Source organism: Balaenoptera physalus, assembly GCF_965194825.1.
Source record: "Balaenoptera physalus genome assembly, chromosome: 16".
NCBI classification, from domain to species: domain Eukaryota; kingdom Metazoa; phylum Chordata; class Mammalia; order Artiodactyla; family Balaenopteridae; genus Balaenoptera; species Balaenoptera physalus.
Window position 1 is genome coordinate 51,753,117 of NC_138898.1, and position 25,026 is coordinate 51,778,142.

The window sequence follows — 25,026 nt, forward strand, 5'->3', positions numbered from 1 at the left end:
CCCAACATGAGCTGTCTCTGTATGGGAGATGGGAGCCCCTGGGGAGGGGTCATGGACCTCATAGTCAGGTTTGAGTTCAGCAAGCATTTATTGAGCTCCTACAGCAGCCAGTCTCCTGTCCAAAGACTCGTGGCCTGAGATCACAGGATAGGTGTGCAAGCCCTGGGCCACAACCAAGTCAGCAGGCCTGGGTCCTGTGCTTCTTGGCTGGCCTGGTGTCCTCAGGGGTGGCCAGGCTGGGACCGAGGTCAGGCAGCAGGTCAGGGCACAGCTTCTGCCCTACAGCCCAGATCCACAGTGCTGTCTCCACACGGTGAGGGGTCCACAGCCTGAGGCACTGCCTGCGGAGGGGCAGAGGGAGTCTGGGGCTCAGGGGCACCAGTCACCCTACCCTGCTGGATAACTCTGCACATCACCCTGACCAGAGTCCCGGATGCCCTCCCTGGCCGCCAACAGACTGCACCTTGGCTCCAGGCTGTGGCACGCTCCTGCACCCGGTCCAGGTAGAGGAGTTAGTGCTTCAGGGTGTACTGCAGGGCTGACAGACCGGGCACTGCGGCCACTGCCTCCTCAGACAGGAAGGCTGCTACCTCGAGAGCTCTGGCAGCCAGGACCGCCGCGAGAAGTAAATGGACAGCACTCAGCCGCACCTTGGCGTGGGGCTGCCATTCCCAACAACTCTCGGTATCACGTATCTGACCATCTGGCCATTTCACAGATAAGGCCACTAACACGCCAGGTCCCGCCCACGACTTCGCCGGGGGGACGCCCAGCTCCCCCTACCAACGCGAGGCGATAGCCGGGCCCACGCCCTGGAGGGCGCACAATTCCGTGACCGCTGAGTTCACGACTGGCAGGAGGCGGAAGGCGGCAGCCGAGCGCTGCACCACCAGCTCCGGGGAGTTGGCAGTCACGAGCCGCTGCAGGCGCGGCCGAAAGCGGCCCCTCGGTGGCCAGGTCGGGTCTGGGGTCACGGCTGGTGGACCTCGCTAGGGGCGCCGCCCCCGCCCCAAGGCGCGAGGGCCCGCCCCCAGGAGGAAGCCACGCCCACGGCGCTACGTCCCGCCCCGGAAGGCTCCGTCCCCCACGTGGGAAGCTCCTCACCGCCAGTTCCCACGCCAGCAGCTGCTCCAGCTCGTCGCGTGTCACGTGCTTCTCCGCTCGGCCCTCGATGGCCGCGGGCAACTCCTCTCGATACCTGGGGGAGGGCAGTGACGGGGAGTCCGAGCCACGGGGGTCGGCCCGCCCGCCCGATGTCCCCACCGCGCTACGATCGCTCCAGGGTTTCCAGCCGCTCGCGCGCGCCCGCAGCACTTCCCGGTGGCACCCCAGGACGGCGGCCCAGCAGCTCGGGTCCTCACAGCCCCAGAGCTCGCGAGCAGCCGCCATCCCCACGCGCCAGGGCGGAGCCTCGGGGGCGGGGCGTCGGAGCGCCCGAGAGGGCTCCTGCCCCGACGACCTCGGCGTTTTTCAGGCCTCAGACGCCGCGCGTCGCGTCGCCGCGAGCGCATGCTCTCCCGCCTGCCCCGCCCCCGCCTCCGCCTCGCGTCTGCTGCACGCGCGGCCCCGCCCGCAGGCCGTCCTTCCCGCTGGCCCCGCCCACCTGCACGGCCGGAAGTTCCGGTGGCGGAGCGCTGGACCGGGCCCGAGCGGATCGCGGGCTCGGGCTGCGGGCGTAGGGCGGGCCCGGCGCGGAGCCTGGGAGCGGAGCCCAGGCCGTGCCGCGCGGCGCCATGAAGGGCAAGGAGGAGAAGGAGGGCGGCGCGCGGCTGAGCGCCGGCGGCGGCAGCCCGGAAAAGAGCCCGAGCGCGCAGGAGCTCAAGGAGCAGGGCAACCGGCTCTTCGTGGGCCGCAAGTACCCGGAGGCGGCGGCCTGCTATGGCCGCGCCATCGTGAGTGCGCCCGCGCCGCGGGAGGGGCCCGGCGTCCGAGCCAGGGGAGGGGCCGGGCTGCGGCTTCGCCTCCGCGTCCTCCCCGGAGCCCCTGTCTGGCCGCCCCGCCCGACTTTCGGAGGGGGGTGGTGCTTGGGCTCTGAGAACTCAGTGATGATCTTGTTCCAAGGGGGCCAAGGCCACGGCTGCCGAGCCAGTGCTGGTTGCCAGAGAACTGTGGCGGGTGGGAGCTTCAGCGTGTTTGAGGCCCACTCGGCTGGGGGCCAGGGACCCTTGCCCCTTGAGGAGTCCAAGCCCAAAGCTGGTGATTTCCACAGATCTGGAAAAGCTACCTTCACAAGACTCACTGGAGTCCAGAGGGTGGACTCAGGTAGGCTCCACCCTCTCTCAGAACCCAGAGGCTTGGAAGCTGAGAAACCTGTAGTGTCTTGATTCCAGCTATGGGCTTGAAGCTGGGACAGAGGGGGTAGGTTGAGCTCACTCCCTCATGCTGGCTGGTCTGCCCTTGTTCTCCAGACCCGGAATCCCTTGGTGGCGGTGTATTACACCAACCGAGCACTGTGCTACCTGAAGATGCAGCAGCATGAGCAAGCCCTGGCTGACTGCCGGCGCGCCCTGGAGCTGGACGGGCAGTCTGTGAAGGCACACTTCTTCCTGGGGCAATGCCAGTTGGAGATGGAGAGCTATGATGAGGCTATTGCCAACCTGCAGCGAGGTGGGCTCACAGGCTGGCTGGTGCCAGGGTGCCTGGGACCAAGCGGGTGGACTGGCTGGAGGTTTATCCGAATCCTCTATTCCTCCAGCTTACAACCTGGCCAAGGAGCAGCGGCTCAACTTTGGGGACGACATCCCCAGTGCTCTGCGCATCGCGAAGAAGAAGCGCTGGAATAGCATTGAGGAGCGGCGCATCCACCAGGAGAACGAGCTGCATTCTTACCTCACACAGCTCATTGTGGCCGAGCGTGAGAGGTGGGCTGTGGTGATGATAGGTGCCCCCCGGAAGTCACCACCTTTAGGTTAACTCTGAGTCGTGAACACAACCATTTATTGAAGGCCAACTCTGGCACGCAGGAGATGGAGGGAAATAAGGCCTGAATGAGCCTAAGATTGGAGTGGAGTCTGACCTCCTGGCCAGACCCATCTCTGATCAGCTTTTGGTCACCCTCCAGGGAGCTGGAAGAGTGTCAGCGGAACCATGAGGGTGATGAGGACGATGGCCACCTCCGGGCCCAGCAGGCCTGCATTGAGGCCAAGCATGTGAGGGTGCCCCAGCCCAAGTGTGGGTCCTGTGTGTATTTGCATGCGTGTGACGGACGTGAGGTGCCCCTGGCTCCTGCTGGGTCTGTGTGTTTCGGTGCCTGGGGAAGGGAGATGGGGTGTCAGGCCCACATATAGCTGCTTGGTTCTTTGCAGGACAAGTACTTGGCAGACATGGATGAGCTCTTCTCCCAGGTAGACGAGAAGAGAAAGGTGAGCTGTGTGTCTTCTGGGGCCTGTGGGCAGCAGGAGTCGGAGTAGTGCCCCTTCCCAGCCCCTGACCTGACCCTGTGTGCTGCAGAAGCGAGATATACCCGACTACCTGTGTGGCAAGATCAGCTTTGAGCTGATGCGAGAGCCCTGCATCACACCCAGTGGTATCACCTACGACCGCAAGGACATTGAGGAGCACCTGCAGGTGAGGGCCCATGGGAGTTGGGAGCAGGACCCACACCCACTGAGCACCTCCTAATTCTGATTCTGTTGTCACTGCAGCGTGTGGGCCATTTTGACCCTGTGACTCGGAGCCCCCTGACCCAGGAACAGCTCATCCCCAACCTGGCCATGAAAGAGGTCATTGACGCGTTCATCTCCGAGAATGGCTGGGTGGAGGACTACTAACGCAGGGCGGGTGTGTGAGCCACTCACCTGCCTTGCCCGGTACCCTGGCTCAGGAGGGCCTTGGGCAGTAGTCTCTAGCCGCTGTACATAGTTTGTGTCCCTAGATCCCTATCCTGGTGTCCCCAAGCCCACCCCCATCAGTTCTGCTGGGTCATGAGCCTCCCCCATCCCCCTTCTGGGCCAGAAACAGCGGGTGAGAGTGGGCTGGGCTGAGGCTGCCGCTGCCACCTCTGTCCCTGTAATAAAATCTGTGAGCACTATAGGGGCATGTGCTGGTGTGCGACGGGCTCCCCAGCCACCCCCTTTGGCTAGCTGAGAAAGGTAGAGATGAAGACACTGGTGTCGAGGTTGAGTGTGGCGTGCCACCATCGGTCAGGGAAATACAGCACCTGGGAGTGGGGGGGACACAGGGATTGGTTGGGGGCCCTTGGCCCAGCCCAGCCTGGCCCCTGTCTGCCAGCCACTGACCTCACCAGCGTGGATGGTGCATTCCAGGGGCCGTGCAGATAGTGCCAGGGCCGGGTATGTGTCCCGGAGCCAGGCCAGTGTGGTCTTGTTGGGGTGGAATTCAGGTGTCTTCGCAGGAGGGTACAGGAACCAGCGCTGAGGGTGGGAGCAACAAGGTCACTCTTTGTGCTGTGGTCAGTGAACCCAAAGTCTCAGCCCCACCCTGTGCTGACCTTTCGGCCATAGATCACCTCTGAGAACCCGGGCCCGTGCCAGTGGAAGGGCACCCCAGAGCCGGCACCTGTGGGGTGAGTTATGAGCAGCTGGTTACCAAGCCTAATCCTCCCCCACCCAGTTCCCAAGTCCCCTGGTCCTGCAGGGCACCCACCTGCAATTCCAAAACTATAAGCAGGAATGGTACCTAGCAGGCTGAATGGAGGTGGAGAGTAGTGCCGAAACAGTGATGCCCATTCGGTGAAGTTATTGTCCCCAAAGAAGTACAGGGTGTCTGACAGTAGAAAACACAGGAGGATGCAGAGATCTTGGCACCTGGGTACTCCTAAGTCACCCCACCCCACCCCATAGCCACCCGTCTGGCTCACCATTGCCCATGGAGAACGGGTCCTGGGGGTGCAGCATCTGCTCCACATACTCCTGAAAGGGCAGGTCCACTGCAGTTTGAAAGGGGTTGGTCAGGACTGGTTGGTGCTGCCTTCAGGATGCTGGCCAGCAGGCTGGGTTGCAGGGTGGGGCAGCTCACCTTTCTGGTAGGAGTAGGTGTTGGCAGTGCTCAACCGGACCACGCTGTCCCCAAACAAGGCCAGCAGCCTTTGACGGGAGCACAGGTCCCGGAACCTCTGCGGGGGCGGGGAAAATACTCAGGGGCCAAGCTCAGCACGGGCGAGTGGTGGTCGCGAGGGGCGTGAGCACTCACCGAGTTGTCTGTGAGCCCCTGCAGAATGACAGGTCTGGAAAAGGCGTAGCTAGAAGAAAAGACGGAATCACGGCCGCAGTCTGACCCGCGCCCATCCTCCGCTCCCGCCCACACGCGCTCTCACGAGCTCAAGGGGAAGCGGCCTAAGGAAGTCCGGGAGGACGGGCCGGCGACCAGTGTGCGGCCTCAGCGATGCACGGGGACGAAGCCCCAGGGTTTTCGGGCGTGGGAGGTGTGGCCACACAAGAGGACGCACTTACCGCTGCACGAACTCGGCGTAGCTGAGGTCGGCCCGGCGCTCTACGGTGCAGCGTTCCTCCTCCGCCACGGCCGCCGGCGCCCCCGGCCCGGGCCGCCGCCTGCCGACACAGCTGGTCAGTGCCCTTGGCCGCCCCGCCGCGCGCCCCGCTCCGCCCTGCCGCCCGGCGCCGCTCACCACCCTCCGTCGCCTGCCTCCCGGAGACTCCGGGCCGGAACCACCAGCGTCCAGAGCGCGAGCAACAGGAGTAGCCGCACCCCCAACGCCATAGCCCGCCGCCGCGAGGCATGCCGGGAGCTCCGTCGTCGTGGCAACAGGCCGGCTCCCGGAAGCGGCTTCCTTTGGCCCGTCCTGGAAAGAGGGGGCACTTCCGGAAGGCGGGACGAAGGTCGCACCAAGAGCTGCCATTGGCTGCTGCCAGCTCCCGTGCACACACTGCCACCCGCCCACCAGAGTCGCCCGCGCGGGGACTGGACCGTAAGCGACGCGACCGGGTGACAGGCAGCCTCAGAATACGTCTCCCGCTTCCTTTATTTAGTTCACAAGCCCCGCACACCCATCCGGGTCCGGCAGGCGGGTCAGGAGTACTCGCACAGGTGGCCGCAGCCGGCGGGGCAGTGGGAGCTGCCCTCCAGCCACTTCATGATGTGCTGCAGGTGGCCGCCGTGACTGCAGCCCTGGCACCACACGAACAGACCCTTGACCACGTGGTGGCAGACGGCGCACATGCTGGCACAGTGGTGGCACCTGTCGCAGACCCAGCCCCGGCTGCTCATGGGCCGCTTGCAGTGACTGCAGTTGACGTGCAGGGTGGTGGAGGCCTGGTTGAGGCAGCTGATGGCACGGCTGGTGCTGAGCTTGACCACCTGGTTGGACACATTCCAGAGGCAGAAGCGCTGCAGCAGGTCGATGTAGGACGTGTACCAGTGCTCCTGGTGGTGCAGGGAGGGGAGGAAGGAGGTAAGAGACCAGGGTTTCCAGCACACTGAGGAGCTTCCCCCAAGTGTGCTGGGCACAGACAGAGGGGCGGGTGCAGGTGGGGCGTGCAGGGGTAGTCCTGGGGGTGGCAGCTGCTCCAGGGAGACCCCCGAGACCCTATCACCCACCTGGGTCTGCTCGTCGATGTCTTTGCGCACGCGGTCACCCAGCACAATGAGCACGGACACGGCCATCTGCACGTCGCCCTGCTCCGCATAGAAGCGCAACATGTCGCACACCAGGGCACTGAAGAAGTCAGGCGGCAGGCGGCTGTCGTACAGTGCGTGTGAGACGGAGATGAGTGAGAAGGAAGAGTCCACAGGCACCAGGGAGGCTGCATCTGCCTCATTGCCACTCACATGGGGCGAGTCGGCCTTGTCTTGCAGGTGCTCAGGCCCGGGTGGGGTGTCCACAATCTCGTGGCGCAGTGGGAAGGCTTCCTGGGGCAGCACATACTCGGGCTCCTCAGCTGCGATGCAGGGGAGGGGGGAGTAGGCAGGGTATGAGCTTCTGGCCCCGCCTCCTGGCCCCACCCCTCCCCAAGCCCCCACTTACAGTGGGCGTGTTCCGGGTCCAGCAGGTACAGCTCGTCATCCTCACCTTCCACATCGCCCAGCAAGTAATCGGCAGGCACGTCGCTGCCCTCGGTCTCCTCGTTATCTGCCCGAGGGAGGGAGAGCATTGCAGGGCCAGCTCACTCTGGGAGGCCCCAGTCCCACTCCCATGAATGCCCTGCGTCTGCTCCCAGCCTACCTTCGTTGGTGATAAGCGTGGCTGAGGAGTCCAGCAGCACTGTGTCACTCCGTGCGTCACCCTTGCTGCGGTCCAGCCGAGTCTCACTGCCCAGCCCTGGGGCCATATCCTTTAGATTGAAACTGGAGGCAGGGAAGGCCGATGGATGGGTGGGCCCCAACAATCCCACCCTCTGGGGAAAGCCGCCCCCAGGTGTCTACCTGTTCATGAGTGGCAGGCCACAGGAGCTGCCCTTGCCCACGCTGTGGTTAAGGTTGGTGGTGGGCACCAGGCCAGGACTACAGTAGATGATCCGTAGCATGGTCCACGTCTGCGCCACCTAGGGGTGGGCACTGGTCACTCACGGGGGTCCTGGGTCCCTGGCGCCCCGTGCAGGCCCCCCTCTGCCTGGATGGAACCACAAACCCTCAGCTTTCAGCTGCCCCAGGGACCCAATGTCCTGGCCCGCCCCAGGTGGGAAACTGATGCCCATGGAAAGACAAAAACCCTAGCCTCGATCCTGTAGAGGCACAGAAAGAAGCATGGAAATGAGCCTGGGGTCCCCGGGAGGTGATAAGCGAGGCAATGTGGGTCTTCTCTGTAGGGCTGGACACCTTGGGAAGTCTAAAAGCAAGGATAAGCCAGAAGAGGGGGCTCCAGCCCCACAGCACCCCAGACCTGCATCCCAGGAATGGCACTGGCATCTGGCCCACTTGGGGCTCTGGACACCCTTAGTTACTGGGGCAAGAGCTGGTGGTGACCTCAACCAGAACTGAGCACTGAACTCAGGGTAGGGTCTGGGCGCAGCAGTCAGATGAGCTCCCTGACCCTGCACCAAGGTCATGGCCCTCAGCCCAGCCCTATGTACCTGGTTGCGGCCAAGGTCCCGAGCCACTTTCGCATTGTGGTCACAAAGCTCGGCCAGTGGCCGGCCAGCCAGGGCATAACGCTCAGCCGTGTCCACGAACCAGCTCATGCTACTGCTGCCAGGCTCCATCTCAAAGACACTGAGGGCACTGGAGGCGAGGCCTGAGAAGGGCTCAGCAGGGTCCAACTTGCGCTTGAAGAAAATTGGGTGGCGCCGATCCCCAGTGTAGGGCTTGCGCCCCGACTCAGTGGCCACTAGGCTCTCCTTGGCTGCGAAGGCCAGATCCCCAAAGAGGCCATAGCAGAGGCCCTCAGGGTTGGCGCGCTCAACAGGCTGGCTGGCATCACGGAACAGGTGCTGGCATAGGGTGCTGTCCTTGGAGCCGGAGAGCAGGAAGGAGGGATCGTGCGGGTGGCGCCAGGCAATGCCTGTTGTGACATCGCGGTGCTCCTCAAACATGGCAGCTGGCACAAAAGGCCGGCGCACGTCCCACACGTAGATGTTGTGGTCCACCATCATGGAGCACGTAGCTAGGTGGTGGCGGCACTCAGGCCGCCACTTGACTCTGGCCACGGATGCAATGGTTTGCACGCAGTGCACCTCCTTAGCGCGGTGTGTGGTCATGTCCCAGACCTTTACCATCTTGTCACGCCCACCTGTGGCCAACCAGCCCCTGTGGAAGGCCCGTGAGGTCCTCAGTGACCTCTTTTGGGGTGGGAGGGCTCCCCACTCTGTCTCACAGGTCTTGAGGCAGTGAGAGAGCCCTTCCATAAGCCCCACCCATCTTGCCCCATTGCCCCGGCCCCCACCCCACCCCACACCTGTCCTCGGGGTGCCAGTCGCAGCAGAAGACAGGCCCATTGTGGGCCGTGAACATTCTCTCACAGCGGTCGGGCCGCCGAATGTCCCAGAGCTGCACGTTGCCGTTCTCAAAGGTGGAGGCGAAGGTGAAGTAGTCCCGGATGCTGAACTGGACGTCACGCACACTCTCAGACTGGCCTGTGGGCAGGACGTCAGTGGAGGGAGAGTTGGGGGTGGGGGGTTGGGTAGCCTACAGGGACTCCAGGAGGGAGAGCAACCAAGGGGGATCCCTCGGAATGGATGTGGACTGGTGTCACATGCCTGCCCGTGGCACAGGCCAGGAGGCCTAGAGGGTGGAGTAGATACTGCCAAGGCCTGCCCAGGGTGGACAGGGGCGAGGAGAGGCCTGGCAGAGCAGACACAATAGCCTGGGATGGTGAGAGGGACACAAGACATTGGGTGGTTTTTGACACAGACTCCTGGACCTCGATTTTCCCTGGATTCTGCACCTGACATCAGTCCTTGGGCGAAGCTGTGGTCAGCTTCAGGACCAGGTATCAGAGCACTGAGTGAACAGGGGCCTCAGTGGGCCGAATACAATCCTTCGGGGGCCTCCGGCCCACGGAGGCATGGATGGGATGCCCCAGGATCTGCCCAGTTCCTACACCTTGAGCTGGAGCTGCCAGGTCAGCCCCAGAGCACTGGTCACTTTGAGGGTATATGTCCACCCCTGTGGACCACCGCACCAAGAGCCTCTGAGTGCAGTGTCCAGCTTTTCCCCAGAACAGGTAGCTCAAGGTCTGTCTTAAGAGGCCCTCAGATTCTCTCTGGGCTCTGCCCTGTGCTTCACTTGGTCTCATCGAGGTGAAAAGGGAGAGCTGGCTCAAGGGGGGTTGTCAGGGAGCTGCGCCTGCTGGGAAGAGAACTGGGGGGAGACCAGGCAGTGCACCACTCCCCACTGCTTCCCTGGGCTGAGGACCCTGGAGGTAGACTTTGTGCAATGAGGTGGCCTGGAGCTCTGAGGCATGGAAAGAGGAGACAGCAAAACAAACCCTCTGCTCAGCTGCCCAGGTGGGCTGTGGATCTGCTCAGGCCCTGCTCTCTCCCTGATCCCATACCCAGCCTTGACTCCATAAGTGCATCAGAGCTGTGACCACACTCCAGGTACCCCTCACACTTCCACCAGGCCTACCCCTGCCCTGCCCCTTCCCTGCTCACCTCCACCCACTCTTCCAGTGCCAGCTCGGCTGGCTCCTCCTCCAGGAAGCTCTCTGAGAGCACATCTGAGGGCCTTTGATGCACACAGCATTTCTCAACCCGCCTAGACAGGCCAGCCACCTGCAGAGATGCACACCTGCCCGACCCGCCTCCAAGGGCCTCACCCGAGAAGGTGCTGACAGAGTCCTTCCTGCGAAGGTCGAAGCACTTCATGAAGCCATCCTGGGAGCCACTGAGCAGCACGTGGGCCTCAGTGGGGTGGAAGCAGACTTTGTTCACCGTGCGTTTGTGCTCCGTAAACAGCTGGTCCTGCTTGTTGCGGGACGGCCGGCCCAGGTTCCAGGTGACCACGACGCCATTGGTCGCCGCCGTGGCAAGCAGGTTCTCGTCCATCTGGTGCCAAACAACATCTGCACAGCTCAGGTTGAGCGAGGGCTTGCGGCCCACACGCAGGTTCAGCTTCTCCACAAACTGCTCCTCCTCAATGGCATAGATCTTGAAGATGCTGCGGCCTGCCACGACCACCTGGGCCGCGTCACGGCACACACTAATGGCGTTGGCTGGTGCATCCAGGTGGCAGTGCATGGTGCGGCCCGTCAGCGTGCTGCCACCCAGGGCTGTAGTCACACGAGACATCTTCTCCATGGCTGCACGGGTGGTGGGGATAGGTCAGTGAAGTTGGCAGGGCTGGTCAGCCTGGGGGTAGGGGCCTGTCAGTTCAGAGCCTTTACCCTGGGTGGTTCCTCCAAAATTGCTTAGTCCAGGGCAGTCCACCATTAGTCAGTCAGTCTGACAGGCAAATTCCATCACCCTGGCTGGGCATTCAGAAGGCGCCATAGCTGACCTGAGGCCAGTCAGTCCCATGTCTGACTTCTGGGGAAGACCCTACCTGGTCAGTCCCAGGCCAGGCCACCTCTCCAACCCCACAACTGCCAGATTAGGATAGTCACTGGACGTTCGGTCAGTCAATGCCGCCCGGGAAGCCAGGTGGTCCCCACCGTCCGCAAAGTCGGCCTCTGGAAGGGGGGCAGAAGGATAGAGGAGCCCGGAGAACACAGGCTACAGAGGCGCGAGGGACACAGAGGGACTTTAAGGACCAAGCTGTTTAAGGAGCCTGGGGGCGTCTGGCGGGACCGGAGGCAGGAGAGGCTGGCGGCGCGGAGGTTGCGGGGGAGCGGAGGCAGCGGGAACAGAGCCAGCCGAACGGAGAAGTCTCTCCTTCCGAGAGCACCCGAACCATTTCCTAAAATTGCCGGGCCGGGGAGGAACCGCCGCGCCGGAAGCAGCCCGTCTCTTTCCCGTCCCCCGCCGGACGTGGTCCTTTTCTTGCCAGCCCCTCGCCGGAGGCGGGTGCCCACACCACAAAAGTTCCGGATCAGGGAGCTGCGCTGGTGGGGGCGGAGGGGTTGACCAGAACTAGGGTAGAGGGGCTCCCCCGGTTCCGCCTCGAGTGGTGGTTTTTTTTTTTTTTATCGCAGTATTTTAATGCTAGTGCTCATCTCTGCCCCAAGGTCCATCAGCAAGTCCAGGCATCCCTAAACTAGTCCTGAATCCCTCCATCGTCTCCGCCTCCTTGCTCGCCCTCCCCGGGACCCCAGGAGCAGCCTTCTAACGGCTCTCCCTCGGTTCCTCGTTCCCCCTGATCTGAACTCCGCACAGCAGTCAGGTACCACTCTTCGGCCTAAGGTCCCCCATAAGTCCCCACCGCGCTGTGAGTAAATCCCAAACTCGCGGCCTCTTCCTCTCCGCGCACCTCCAGCCACGGCGGCTTCTAGCCCTTCTTCCAGCTGGGCAAGCTCTTCCCTGCCTCATGGCCATCGCACGTTTTCGCCCGCTGTCCTCTCCAGAAGGCTTCTCCTTCTCCTTCAGAGTTCAGCTTAAATGTCACGTTCTTAGAGGCCTTCTCTGGCCACCCCATCTAACGTGGCCTCTCCAGTCACTGTCACCTCCACAGCACTTGTCACAACCCATTCCTTTGTATACTGGTTATCATCTGTTGCACACGAGTGTGAACTCAACCAGGCAGGGATTACATCTGTCTCTGTCTCCAAGAGCTCGAGTGCCTGACCCGACCTGTTCACACAAGCGGCTCGGCTCAATCAGTGACTCTGTGAGCCTGCCTTTCTCTCCTGGGTATGAGCCCTGGTCTGTCCGTGCTGCACTGTGTGATCTTTTAGGACAGCGGACCCCAACCTTTTTGGTACCAGGGACCAGTTTCGTGGAAGACAATTTTTCCACGGACGTGGGGTGGGGGCTGGGGGGGTTCAGGCGGTAATGTGAGCGATGGTTCAGGTGGTAATGCAATCGATGGGGAGCGGCAGATGAAGCTTCGCTTGCTTGCCTGCCGCTCACCTCCTGCTCTGCCGCCGGGGGTGGGGGGGTGTTGCGGACCCGTTTTAGGATATCCCTGACCCATTCCTATTCTTAGTTACCCTGTGCATGAAACAGGCCTCATTTTTGCCCTTCTTGAAGGATGGGCGAGATCCTAGATATTTTGGAGGGAATGTTATGTGTAATGATTTTAGTGTCTCTCCCCTCCCTGAAGCAGTGAGAGGTTAGGGACCTTCTGTTGGTCGCTGCTGGGTTTCCAGTCTGGCACAGTGTTACCAGCCTCTGCACGTTTGTTGAAAGAACCAGTAAGTCTGATGAGTTGAGAGGGGCACAAAAATTCAGACTTGGGCCACTCAGGACAGATACACCTTCCCCCCACCATGGCGTCATGACCTAAAACCAATTCAGACGTGTTTTTACAACTTTTTTAATATATATTTTTATAAACAGATCACGTGATAAAATAGCACAAGAAACACTTACCAAATATAAGGTTATATCTTCCGCATATACAGGAGAATGAGGTCGTATGTACAATAAGAAAATGATTTTAGGGGTTGGTTGGTTTTGTTTTCCTCTCTCCCCCTAATTTTTCCTCCTACAGTCGTTGGAAATATCACAGCTTCAGTTGCATTAATACTTTGGACAAATGGACAGCTGCCCCTCCCCACTAGGGAGCTGTGGGGAGGAGGGGCTGAAGAAACTGGCTCCTGACCACCTCAGCCCTGGAGCCTCTGGCCAGTGCTCCAGGGGCAGGGAAATCTTTGGGCTGTTGAACAGTTTCTCTTCAACAGCATCTCTCGCTCGCTCTTTCTCTCTCTCTCTCACTCTCTGGCTCTCTGGAAACTGGTTACTCTCTTCCAACCGGATGGGGGGTGGGGGGAGTGTCCCAAGATTGGATGTGGGTGCTGTATATCCTGGGGCTCAAGGTTGGGATGGAAAGGGGTCCCAGCCCCCTCCTCAGTAATTGCCAAGATGTGCCAGCACCCCTGGGACCTCCCAATATATTGGGATTGGACAGAACACGGTGAACCCATGTGGGCAGGTAGAAGTTTGGGAAGCTGGGGAGGGGGGTGAGGCTAGAAAGGAGCCCTCCCTCCTCTGGGTGTTGAGGGTGAGCTGGCCACTGGAAGATCGGAGCTGCTGGCTGGGGCCCCCTTTTCCAGCTTCCACCTGACGGATACCTGCCCTGGGTGAAGTGTGATGCTGAGGGGCCTGGGCCCAGCTGGCTACAGGGGCTGCGGGGCAGGGTCCACCCAGGACTGCTCCCAAGGCCTGCAGGCCCTGATGGTCGCTCCAGCTTCAGGTCTCTCAGGGTAGCTATACCACCCCTGGGGTGAAGTGGACTGGAGCCAGCTGGGCTAATGTTGATTATGCCAGGGTCACTGTCAGCCCAGCGGTCCCTCTCCTAATCCAATTCTGCCCTAGCCTGGCCAGGGCCCAAGGACCTTAGGCCTGTGGATGGGGGTGGGGCGAGCACGGCCTGTCTCACACAGCGGCAAGGAAGAGGGGAGGTCGCTGGGGTCAGGCTGGTATGAGGTGGGGGAAGGGCGGGTGGGACTTGGGCTCCTGGGCGGGCCATGGCTTTGGCGGCAGCCTGTTTCCCCTCGTACCCCTCGGAGGGCTCCAGGCGCGGTGCAGTGGAAGATGCGCAAAGCCCTGGGGTCTCTTCCGGTCCCCTGTGTCCTGGGGGACCCAGCTCCCCTCAATCCCCCTGGGCCCTGCCAGGGGTGGGGGGGACAGCGGGGAGACAGAGCGGGGTGTGGCGGGGAAGGCGATAGGGGCGGCCGTCTGGCGAGCTCAAAGAGCCCGCAGGACCGAGCCCCAGCCCCCCGCACCCAGCGGGCGGGCAAACGATGGCGGCGGCTGTGGCGTGGTGGAGGGCGGGCGTGCAGTTGCGGGTGCGAGGGGCATGCACAAATTCCCCGAGGGTGCGTGCGTGCGCGGGGCTGGCCCGCCCACCGCCCTCCCTGCTCGAGGCGGGGCCGGGAGGAGAGCGAGGGGCCGAGAGGCGGGGAGGCCCCGCGCTACTCGACGACGAGGCAGCGGGGCAGGTGCTGCGAAAAGTACTTGAAGAGCTCGGGGGTAGCCCCAGGGCAGTTGGTCAGCTCCAGCTCCTCCAGCTCCTGCAGCTGCACCAGGCCCGACAGCCCTGTGGCGGTCAGCAGCGGGCAGCCTGCGTCGGGCGGGAGGCGGGGCGGCGGCTGAGTGGGCGCGGCCCGGCGGCTCCGGAGGGCGGGGCTGGGGGAGGGAGCTCGGGAGCCGGGCAGGACCGGGCCGGGCTAAACTTTGCCCGGCGTCTCCGCCTTCTGACTGGGACTTGGGACTCAGCGAGTCAGCACCAGGTATGGGTCTGCACAGGGGACCCGGCAGGGCTGGCGGAGTCGGACTAATGGGGGTGGGTGGTCACTGTCCAGGAGGGCGGCGGGTGGGGGGGGTCTCACCTGCCAGAGACAAGAGACGCAAACTCCTCATGGCCAGGAGGTGCTTCAGCCCGAAGTCCTGCACCTGGGCGGGAAGGCGGGGCGAGTTAACTATTTCCGTTCGCGCCCCGAGGGAGCCCCACTCCTGGGGTCAGGCCATAGGGGGCAGGGGGTGGGTTCAAAACGGGGGTTCTCAGCTCCCCAAGGAGTCGGTGAGGCCCTGGGGACTCTGCGCTTCGCTTACGTCGGCCGCTTGGGTGTGGAGGGATCCCAGACTTCCTTACAGGATCTGAGCGGGCCGGGTGCAGGTCAGCGGCTTGTCTGGGTGGGGGCTTTCCCCGTGCCCCCCACCTCCCCTGCCTACTCCCCGATCTCTGGAGGCATGGAGGGCTGATACCTGGCAGCACCATCGCAGGTAGAGGCTGCGAAGGGACGACATGGTGGACAAATAGCTGAGGCCAGTGTCCGTAATGCGTACACACCTGTGGTCGCAACAGAAGGAGGCTGCCCACCTTCAAAACACCCGACCCCTTCCTCCTTTTCCCGAAGTGTCCCGGGCTTGAACTCCCCTCCTGCCCCAACATGCCCCGCCCTTTCCATAGCCCCGCCCCACCGAGGCTCCGCCCCCACCTGAACCCTCGGTGGTATTCCCTACTGGGGGGACACAGCTCAGCCCTGCTCTCGCGTTATAGCCCACACTAGGCAGGCCTCTTATGAGGGCCCCGCCCCCCCCTTGCTGCAGCCCTACTCTAGCTATAGGCCTGTCCACTAGTCCACTAGGCTCCCTGCTTAGAGGTCCGGCAGGCCTCGCCCAGCCCCGCCCTCCATGGCCCCGGGGTGGGGGACGCGCACACCTGTCCAGCACGAGCTCCTCCAGGCGGTGCAGGTCGCAGGCCACGTACTCGAGCGCCATGTCGGTGATGCGCGGGCACCACGAGAGGTCGAGGCTGCGTAGCTTGCGCAGGTTCTCGGCCACAAGCTCGACACCATCGTCAGTGACCTTGGAGCAGCCAGAGAGGCTGAGTGCGGTGAGGTTGGGCAGGCTGTGCACCACGTTGACCACGCCGTGGTTGGTGATCTCCCAGCAGGAGAGCAGGCGCAGCGTGTGCGTGCTGTGGCCCTGGCGTGCTGTGAAGTAAGCCAGTGCTGTGTCCGTCACGTGGTAGGCCTGCAAGCTCAGCTCAGCCAGGTTGGGCAGCAGCTGAGAGATGGCCGCGATGGCGTCGTCGGCCACGTTGATGCAGTCGCTCACACTCAGCGAGGTGATGCGCGCGCTCAGGCTGGACCACAGCCCAGCTTCGGTGAAGTCGTTACAGCCTGACAGCTCGAGGCGCACCACGCCCTGCATCTGCTCCAGCATCACCTGAGGGCGGGCAGGCGCGGGGTCAGGAGGCCCCGACCTCCCCCTCGCCGGGGTGCAACCCTACCACATTTTCCCCAGACACGCCCCTTCCCCCAGGGCGTGGTGAGGATGGTAGGAGACAGGGCAGAAGGAGCCCGCTGAGGGGCAGTAAGCTGTATTCTTGAGCGTGTATATGGTGTAAACATGCATCAAGCTGTATTCTGACAAGTGCACTTTACAGTGTGTTCGTTACACTTGAACAACATCTAAAAGAGGCAGGGCACAGGGGGCCTGGGAGTCCAGGGCCTGGCCAGAGCAGGTGCTCAGAGCCATAGGTGTTAATGATGTGATGTTAGAGTCCAAGTCCTGGGGAAGGGGCTGCCTCCACAGCTGCTCCTCTGACCTTTGCCCCTGTTCCTCCCACCTCCTCCAGCATCCTCCCTACCCAATGTGAGCTTCTTGGGCATGCATGGCCTCGCATTTAATTGACTGCTTTGCTGTTGCTGTCTTGAAATTCTTAGTCATTTTTGAACAAGGAACCCAAATTTTCATTTTAGTCCCCCAAATTACGTAGCCAGGCCTGCTCCCCCCACCCCAGAGCTACACTCCTCCTCAGGACACCGACCCCACCCTTGGCTGCTTTGCTGCTTGTGTGCCCAAGCTTCTTCCTACTCCCCCCACATGTGCTGAGTGGCTGCTGCCTGGCCCTGCCCCCCATCCCTGCCCTTCTGGGCCAGTGGTGGTGCGCACCTCCAGGCCGGCATCAGTGATGGTGGAGCGCTTGAGGCTCATGGCCTTGACACCCTTCTTGGAGAGGGCATAGTTGTCGATGAACTCACAGATGTCCAGGTCGGAGACACCGACCAGGCAGAAACCCTCAAAGCCACGTGCTGCGAAGCCCTGCAGGTTCACGAACTCCTTCTCACCTCCAGGCAGCACTGTGTAGAGCTCCTTGGCGTGCAGCACAGGCGTGAGGCCCGCCCAGAACTTGGGCTGGTAGAGCACACGCCTCCAGGCCTTGCACACCTGAGCCAGCACGCACCTCTCACAAGCTGAGAAGTACCAGAAGAGGCCACTGAGGATCTTCTCGTCTGTGGCCAGTGGCGGCCGCTCTACCGGGGGCCCGGGCACTGGGGCTAAGGCTGGTCCACCAAGGGGGAGCCCTGCCTGGGGGCACAGGCCCCCGGCCAGAGCAGCCCGGGGCGGTGGGACAGCCAGGCTGGGTGGTGGGAGGGTGGGTGGGGGTGGCTGGCAGGGGCGGTTCTTGGCAGCCGGCGTGCCCTTGGTGATGCTGGCTGTGCCCAGGCCGTTCGGCTGGCCTGGCAGCTTCACCAGGCCATTGCGAGGCAAGCATGGAGGCTTGGGGTCGCCGTCGACACCCGGGCTCGACATCTTCCTCGCTCGGTCTGCAGACAGGGTCCAGGAGAGGGTAGTGAGTCTGCTGCCAGGGCAGAACTGGACTCCTTTCCACGCATGGTCGTCCCCTCCCATGCCATTCCCAGAACCACCCAACAGAAAGGATCTGAGTATAAATCCCTCCCTCCCTGACTGAGCAGTTACAGGAAGGCAGGGCTGGTCATGACCATGACACTCTTTGAGCACCTACTGTATGCACTGAGCTCAACCTCCACCCACTCACAGAGCTTTTCGATACCACTCACAGAGCTTTTCGAGACCTAGGTACAGATGACAGAACAGAGATGGAGGGACATTCGCCCATGACTGCTCCCTTTACCTTTGCTGCTCACCATCAATGTCTGCCAGGCCTGCCTCTGCTGGACAGGGGCTGGGGAACTGAGGGTTTGGGGTATTCCCTGGCCACTCCTCTATGGGGTGCCAGCGTAGCTGTCTGGAGTGGTTTGAGTATGCCATCTGAGACTCACACACCAGCCTCTGAGAATCTCAGTGACTACAGGAGGTTCTGTGGCTCAGAATCTAACCAGAGAAAGGGCAGGTGTCTTCCCAGGGTGCTTACCGTGATGCCAGCACAGTGAGCCCTGCACACATACTGTTTCTTTAATCCTCCCCTCAACCCACTGAGGACGATGATGTGATGACTGTACCCATTGTACAGATGAGGAAATCATGGCTGAGGCAGCATGAGTTGCTTGCCTGAGGTCATAGTAAGTGGTGGAGCCAAGACATGGACACTGAGCTGGCTGTGGAAGGCTATGTATAGGGAGCTTCCCACAGGGTGGGGGCTGAGACCAACCCCCAGCTCCCCTCCTCAGGCCTCCAAGGCTGTGAATGGGTGGCAGAGGGCACTGGGCACAGACGACCCTGGAGAGAAGGGGCAGCAGGACCCCCACAGTGCTACCATCTGTCCCACATTCCATATCTCCTGCCCATCCCCACCTCAGACATTCAGCAAGGAGGTAGCGTACCCAGTGGCTCACCCCACTCTGGCTATGTGGCTTTGGGGAGCCACTTCCTTCTCCAAACCTCACTTTCCTCACTTCAAAGCCTGGGAAGTGACGACACTGCCCCACGGGACAGCATGTGACAAGGACTACGTGCAGTGCCTGGCTTATAGTGAGCTTGCTGGCCCAAGGGTGAGCGGACAGGAGCCCCCAGGAGGGAGGGGAGCCAGTGGTCCTGCCCTGCTCTTCCCAGCACCACACCCTCCACTGGCGTCCAAGCCCTGGACAGGACAACACTTGCCAGTATTCCACATCTGGGGAGGGGGTGCATCCTGGGCTGGGTCCAAGGGTCTTACTGGAATATGTGGCCCTCATGGCTGCCAACCAGCTTTGGGTCCAAAGGCCTTCCTGCCCTGGTAGCCATGAACTTCCAGGCTGGCAGTCCACCCCAGGGCCTCCCTCCCCAGAGGAGGCTCCCACACCTTGGCTGCCCCTTCACTACAGCTCATGACCAGGTAGTAGCAGCCTCACACTGGCTGATACACGACATCCCTCACAACATTTGCTGAATGCCCACCGGGATAATTGTGTATTTCAACCTTACAGCAGCCTGGGTTGGGGGCACAGGGGAAAGCACTACTGTTACCACCGTTTTCAGATTAGGAACCGGAGGTTCCCAGGAGGTACAGTTTGCCCACAGTGGCAGGGGTGGCCTGACATGAGGGCTGCCCGACATCGCTTAATGCCAGTACATAGGAGGGGACCATCCTGGGACAGCAGTGCCTCATGGAGGGACAGGATGAAGCCCACAATTGCCCCTGCCCCACTCCTGGGGCCAGTGGAGAGGCTATCCTGGCAACTCCCTCCTGTGGTTTGTGCTGGGTACAGAGGGGTAGCCCCAGCCTGAATACCTTCTGTGTCCCCAGAGCAGGGCACGCCGGCTTCCTGCAGAGAAGGCGCGGCCGGCCTGACGCCCGGCGGCAGCACCATGGACAGCGCCCCTCCAGCCGCCTCGCGCGCGCTAGGAGGCCAGGCCAGGCCCGGTCCGCTCCACCACGGACAGCGGCGGGGTTGGGTAGGGAGGGGTACGGCCCGGCAAACCCAGTTCAGCTGGAGCTGGGAGGGGCCCTGGAGGCTTGGGGTGTGGGGCGGGGGGAGGAGACGCCCGCTCGGCTAAGATCCGGAGGAGGAGGCGGCGGAGGCGGCACCAGGGGAGAAATAACTCAAGAGCAGTGCCGATTTAGGTTGAAAATTCTCCCAGCCATGGGTGTGCACGTGGACTGCCTGAGTTGGGGGGATCACGTGTATGCCCCGGGCATCTGCGGGGCTCCCTTCCCGTCCCCCACAGGAGCTCACATTTGCATACACCCACAGTCCCATCCCCACCCTCCAGACCTCAGGGTGGAACTGGCCCATGGAAAAGAGTCCACAGGAGGGAGGGGCCATGCCAAAGATGGCCCTCAGCAGCCTGTGGGGAGTGTCCAAGGCCTGACTGCCCCTCATTGCACACCCTATCCCCAGCCAGAAGGCACTGGCCAGCCTGTTGGTCAGCACCACCCCCACGCCCTGGGTTGGAGCTGCCTTCCCACAGAGGCAGCCCTGCTGCTCCCCAACCTTGTCCATGGTCTTCCTGTGCTCCGGCTGCTCCTCATCCTTAAGCCTCTGACCCAGCCTGAGCCCTGGCTCTTTAGCTCAAAACTAGAAACAGCCACACCTTAGCCCAGGCATCAGGGCTTTGGGAGAATGCTCACTGTTCACTTCGGAAATGGGTCTGCCTGCCAGTTAGGCAAGAGGTCCCTGGGGGGCTGGGATGAGGTCCCCTCTGCCTGGCCCTGACCCTGGCCCCATCCCCCCAGCCAGACGGGTTGCAGAGCCTCCCACCTTCTTGGTACCTGCCCCCGCTGCACCCAGTGGGGCTAGGAGGACCTGCTTGGATTTTCCTGCCAGGATGGGGCAGGGGCAGCTGCCAGTCCACTGGGGACTACTTCCCCTTTACGGATAAGCACCAGGAGCTAACGCCAGGAAAAGAGGCTTTTAAAATAAGATGGTCAGGCTGGCACTATTCTTAGCCTCAGCCCCTGGTGTGTTGTGTCTCTGTGTGGAGTGGAATTCTGGGGGAGGCCTCCTCCTGGGATAGGCTGCAGGGGCTCGAGGGTCCTGGGTTCACCCCAGGAGGAGGGAGGTGATGGTCACTACTTTAGTTGTCTTGTCCTCATCAGCCTGAGCCAGAGCTGGATCAGGGTGCCACTTAGGAGAGCTAACCATGCCTCTGTGTTTCCCCAGCAGACTCATGTGAAGCATGGGGGGGTCCCAGGGGTTCGCGGGAGGACTCCAGACCTTGGTGGCTTCCAGGCTAAGAGTCTGAAGATTGCCATGCTGGGGCTTCATAAGGAGCTGCCTCTTCTGCAAGTCAAGTCACTGGGCCCCGAGACCCAGCAAGTCCATCTCACAGCCTCACTTCTGGCCCCTTTCCAGTCCTGACCTTACAGTTCAGCCAGACCCTCTGGCCTGCATTCCTCCTCCCCTCCCTCTCTCTGCCTGGGCACATGCTGGTCCCCCTGCTTGCTCAGTAGGCCTCCCTGCTCCTTAACCCTGCCAGCTCCTTCTCTTCCATCCTTCAGTGTGAGCACTGCCCCTGCCTCTCCCTGGGGGACCCCCAGCACTGAGAAAGCATCTCCAGAGTCTCCGCCATCACACGGATTATCATCACTGTCTACATGTCTGCCTCTCCTTGGCTGGGGACTCCTTGAGGACAGACAGCATGACTACTGAGTGGCCTCTGAGTGCTTGCTGAATGAAAAGAATGGCAGTCCATTTATCAGGGTCGTGCAGAAAGGGGTGCAGCTGACAGAGGCCCAGGAGGCGGGATGGAAGGCAGTCAGTGGAAGACCTGTAGCTCAGCTTGTCAGTCCTGGTTGTGACAGAGGCCAGTGTCCACAGGGGAGGGAGGGGTTGGTGCCAGAGTCCCTGAGAAGGCTCCCAAGACCCTGGGGCTTGGGGTGGGCCTTGCCGTTATTCAGACCTTTGGGAAGAGGACGGCTCATTCTCCTTTTTGACTGAGTCCCCCCCTTGAGAGCTGCAGAGTTAAGGAAGCTGGCTGCCTGTTCCCCATAATCTGGCCAGACCCAGGGGGCAGGGGACAGGAAGCACCAGAGGGGAGGGAAGCCTGGTCCTGCTTTGCTCTTCCCAGCACCACGTGCCCCACCCCCCACCCATTGCTGGTCTGAGCCCATCAAACACTGCCTGACCACAAGTGGGGAGAGAGAGGCTCAGAGAGTGAATTTTCAGAAGTTGTACAAAGCTGGGATTTGACCCCAAGACTCAGGCCAGGCATGGTGGTCCAGAGGGCAATCCCAGGCCCCCACCAGCCTGCTGCTACCTCCTTTCTCTGCTCTGTTCTGCTTCAGTCCCTGTGCCCTCCCAGCCTGGGTCCCTCAGCTGGGGTCTCTCCCAGCGTGCCCCTGTCATGCCCCTGCTCTTCTTCCAGAGGCTGCAAGCTGATGTCAACCACTGGGACACTCTTCTTTTAGATTGCTCATGCCCAGGAAACGCCCCACTCCTCATGGCCCTAAGCTCAGAGGTCTCTTCCTCCATCCCTGATGCCCCCATGTAATGCAGTATGCTCTGGATGCTGGGGGGGCCCGGCCCCAGTAGAACCTGCACTGACCAGTTCTCCCTGCCAGCTGAAGACCATGGAGCTGGGCAGGGCATTGGTAGCCAGAAAAACTCACATCAGGTCGATCTGCAGTGGTGGCCCCAGGGGCTGGGGTGACAACTAGGGTAGTTTGGGATTGGGGACACAGCGCAGGCTGACAAATTCCATGACAAGCCCTGTGACTCAGGCACATTCACATCCCTGCCACTTTGCACACGTCCTAGCAGCAGCGCTCCCCTCCCGCCCCCAGCTCGGAGATGCTTCTGGGGTGCGGGCTGCCCCACCCGTGCACTGGGGGCTCTGGGAAGGGAGCACGTGGGCCTCAGGAGAGACCTGAGTCGGTGCTCAGCAGACCAAGTCCTGAGGCCAAACTCAGGGCAGCTCAGCCATGTGGGGCCGGGTGCCTCGGGGGTGGGTGTTGGGCTTCAGTCCTCATCTTGGCTTCTCTGCTCTGAAGGACCTGAGCCCCACAGGGCCTAGGCCTGGGGCATCGAGTGCCTCAAACACTGCCAAGGGAAGGAATGTGGCCTGAGCCCACCCTCTGCAGCTGGTCTGGCTAAGGCTCCTCCTGGGCCACTGGTAGGGAAGGTTCTGGGCCACCCACTTACCCCATAGTGCTTCATTTGCTGCCACCGTCGCTCTTCCCCTGAGCCAGCCCTCTGAGACACAGCAGCAAGCTCCCACGTGTGACAAGATGGGGGCTGTGGACAGCTGACAGTGCCAGCCAAGGAACCCCTTCCCCGACCTCTAGGTGAGGTGTCTCCCTGTCTGAGAAAGACTTCCTGAGGCCCAGCTGTCTTGAGTGTCCCAGGTGCCCTGACCTCGGGGCCACTTGTTTCCTTCTGAGCAGTGGGAAACAGGACTCATGCAAATGCCCTGGAAGCGGGTGTGAGCTGCAGGGTGGCATCTGTCCCATGAACCTCCCCAGCGTTAGAGGTGCCCATAGGCCTCCCAAGGCGAGGGGTGGTAGAGGTGGGGGAGCCAGGCCAGGCCGTGGACACGGCAGGCACTGGGCCAGATGAATCCTGGGGTCCCTGAGGGCTGAACAGCCCTCCCTGCTCTGCCAGTGTTTATGACTGGGGCTTGAATTTCCCTCCTACCCAGACAGCACTCGGTCCAGCCCTGTGGCCACCTCCTGCCAAGCCAGTGGGTCTCCATCAGGCCTCTGCCCTGGCCTGTGGGACCCCAAACCTCTCAGGGTCCTGACCCAGCTCAGACCTTCTGCTCCAAGGCTGCTGTCCAGTATCCCTCAAAGGAGTCTGCTGGAAGAAAGGGCCCCATGCCCCATCTGGCCCCAGGGAGGCCTGAGCTGACCCTGGTCAGTGGGCCCTCGGAGGCGGCAGGTGAAGCAGCATCTGCCATCTGCTCTCTCCGTGGAGGGAAGGCTTCCTGTGCAGAGGCTGGGAGGGGCTGGAGGAGTGGCCAGTGGGCTGTGGGTTTTCTGATGCTCCAACAACCAGGCCTTCGCTCCTTCTGGGGTCATGGGTGGGGACTCTCCCCACCCACTCAAACTCCCAGAAGGACAAGACCCTCCTCCAGCAGTCTCAGGGTGCCCAGTTCTCCTTCTGGGGCCCTTCAGCCTTGGACATCGCCCAACCCCTCCTCCAGAGCCAGGCACGTGGCCAGCTCCCTCCCTTCGCCTCGTCTTCCCACTGTGGCAGCGCCAAACAGGGCCAGGTTCAGGTGTCCAGAGGCAGATCAGCCACCGGGCCACGCGTTCACAAGCTCCTCCTGGAGTGTAATTGTATATAACACCTGTCTCACAGGCGCAGGGGCTCATGGTGCTGGGGTGGGGAGCCCAGAGTGCAGTGGAGTCCAGGACTTCACCCAGCCAACCCAACTGGGGTCCCGCAATTCGGCTTCCACAGGGGAACAGCACAGTGGCACCGACCCCCAGCCTTGGTCCAGTCGCCATGGGGATCGGGCCTCGACCAGGCCAGCCACTGGGGTGAAGGGCTGCGGGAAGGCCTGGCAGGGCTGGAGGCCCATCTGCAGCAGCCAGGGAAGGGGCTGCGGTTACGTAAGCCCTCCGGGGGTGGCGGCGGCGCTGTCCCAAGCCCCCTCCCCGCCTCGTCCTCATTGTGGCCTCCGCGGTGTTGTGGCCTGCCCCCTCCCCGTCCTGTAAGCCTGGCCCAGCACACACACCTTACCTGGGCCCGGGCTCCTGGCTCATGCCACGCTGTCCACCGGGCGTCCTCCCGTCATGGGGAGCCCGGCATGGGCACCGGCGAAGCGGGGAGGCGGCCGAGGTGCTGGTCTGGCAGTCAGGGCCCGGCCGCGCCCCGCGCCCGGCCTGGCCGGGCCCCCTCTGCCGCGCCTCGAGAGGAGCTCCCGGGTGGGAGAGGATCGGCCGCCCCGAGCCTCCCACCGGGGAGGCTGAGGCTGTACCCAGATAAATAAGGCCGCTTTGCAGGGAGCCGGGCGGGCGCCTCCTCCCTCCCCTCGCCCTCCTCCCCGCCCTCCTCCTCTGCCCTCCTCCCCGCGCTCCTCCCCGGCCGCCGGCGGCGCCGAGCGCGCCCCCCGCCCGGCCTTAAGCGCCGCTCCCTCGCGCGCCCCCGGCGCCGGTAGCCAATCCGGGTTGGCGAGCCCGGGCGGGGGCGCTGAGGATGCTGAGCCCCGCCCCGCCCCGCCGCGCCCTACCGCGCGCACAGCGCGCTCCCGCGGCGGCGCGCGCGGGCACGCGCCATCCCGGCCCTCACCCCCGCTTCCCCTCGCCACGGGCGCCCGCACAATAACAAACCCTGGCGCACGGCGGAGCGGGGAGGGGAGAGGAGGGCAGGGGAGGGCGGGAGAGGGAGGAAGGCGAGGGAAGGGCTGGGCGCGCAAAGGGAGAGCCGGGTGGAGCGAGCCCTGCCTTTTGCGGAGCTGTGGGGACCCCGAATCCTGCGGGGCGGAGAGGACTCGAGCT

At 62.6% G+C, this 25,026-nt stretch overlaps 4 protein-coding genes across 22 annotated transcripts; 1 reads left to right on the forward strand and 3 right to left on the reverse strand.

Moving 5' to 3' along the window:
- Nucleotides 1–69: 69 nt before the first annotated feature.
- JMJD8 (jumonji domain containing 8) lies at nucleotides 70–5,876 on the reverse strand. 18 transcript variants are annotated; one of them, XR_014255081.1, is made up of 11 exons: nucleotides 5,588–5,737; nucleotides 5,412–5,510; nucleotides 5,152–5,200; nucleotides 4,978–5,074; nucleotides 4,820–4,888; nucleotides 4,606–4,725; nucleotides 4,451–4,518; nucleotides 4,239–4,373; nucleotides 1,105–1,198; nucleotides 464–600; nucleotides 70–341 (listed from the first exon to the last, which is right to left on the reverse strand). XR_014255081.1 is itself a non-coding variant. In XM_082431523.1 (10 exons), the coding sequence occupies exons 1-10, from the start codon at nucleotides 5,677–5,679 to the stop codon at nucleotides 280–282; spliced, it is 885 nt and encodes a 294-aa protein (XP_082287649.1). In that variant the 5' UTR covers nucleotides 5,680–5,737; the 3' UTR covers nucleotides 70–279. The 18 variants fall into 18 exon arrangements, 16 of the variants coding, with proteins under 16 accessions (XP_082287649.1, XP_082287636.1, XP_082287644.1 ...); XM_082431523.1 differs by lacking the exon at nucleotides 464–600; XM_082431510.1 differs by having other exon boundaries at nucleotides 70–600.
- STUB1 (STIP1 homology and U-box containing protein 1) lies at nucleotides 1,607–4,030 on the forward strand. Its single transcript, XM_082431525.1, has 7 exons — nucleotides 1,607–1,892; nucleotides 2,409–2,607; nucleotides 2,696–2,861; nucleotides 3,062–3,149; nucleotides 3,306–3,362; nucleotides 3,451–3,567; nucleotides 3,645–4,030. Exons 1-7 carry the CDS (start codon nucleotides 1,734–1,736, stop codon nucleotides 3,768–3,770), a joined length of 912 nt encoding a protein of 303 aa, XP_082287651.1. The 5' UTR covers nucleotides 1,607–1,733; the 3' UTR covers nucleotides 3,771–4,030.
- A 47-nt stretch (nucleotides 5,877–5,923) lies between the features above and the next one.
- WDR24 (WD repeat domain 24) lies at nucleotides 5,924–12,641 on the reverse strand. The gene is made up of 8 exons (XM_082431496.1): nucleotides 10,172–12,641; nucleotides 8,810–8,987; nucleotides 7,989–8,661; nucleotides 7,342–7,460; nucleotides 7,142–7,263; nucleotides 6,944–7,048; nucleotides 6,517–6,857; nucleotides 5,924–6,342 (listed from the first exon to the last, which is right to left on the reverse strand). Exons 1-8 carry the CDS (start codon nucleotides 10,650–10,652, stop codon nucleotides 5,989–5,991), a joined length of 2,373 nt encoding a protein of 790 aa, XP_082287622.1. The 5' UTR covers nucleotides 10,653–12,641; the 3' UTR covers nucleotides 5,924–5,988.
- A 107-nt stretch (nucleotides 12,642–12,748) lies between these two features.
- FBXL16 (F-box and leucine rich repeat protein 16) lies at nucleotides 12,749–24,569 on the reverse strand. 2 transcript variants are annotated; one of them, XM_082431504.1, is made up of 6 exons: nucleotides 24,269–24,569; nucleotides 16,854–17,509; nucleotides 15,616–16,124; nucleotides 15,159–15,243; nucleotides 14,783–14,846; nucleotides 12,749–14,514 (listed from the first exon to the last, which is right to left on the reverse strand). In XM_082431504.1, exons 2-6 carry the CDS (start codon nucleotides 17,493–17,495, stop codon nucleotides 14,366–14,368), a joined length of 1,449 nt encoding a protein of 482 aa, XP_082287630.1. In that variant the 5' UTR covers nucleotides 17,496–17,509; nucleotides 24,269–24,569; the 3' UTR covers nucleotides 12,749–14,365. The 2 variants fall into 2 exon arrangements, with proteins under 2 accessions (XP_082287630.1, XP_082287631.1); XM_082431505.1 differs by lacking the exon at nucleotides 15,159–15,243 and having other exon boundaries at nucleotides 14,429–14,514.
- Between the last annotated feature and the right edge of the window lie 457 nt (nucleotides 24,570–25,026).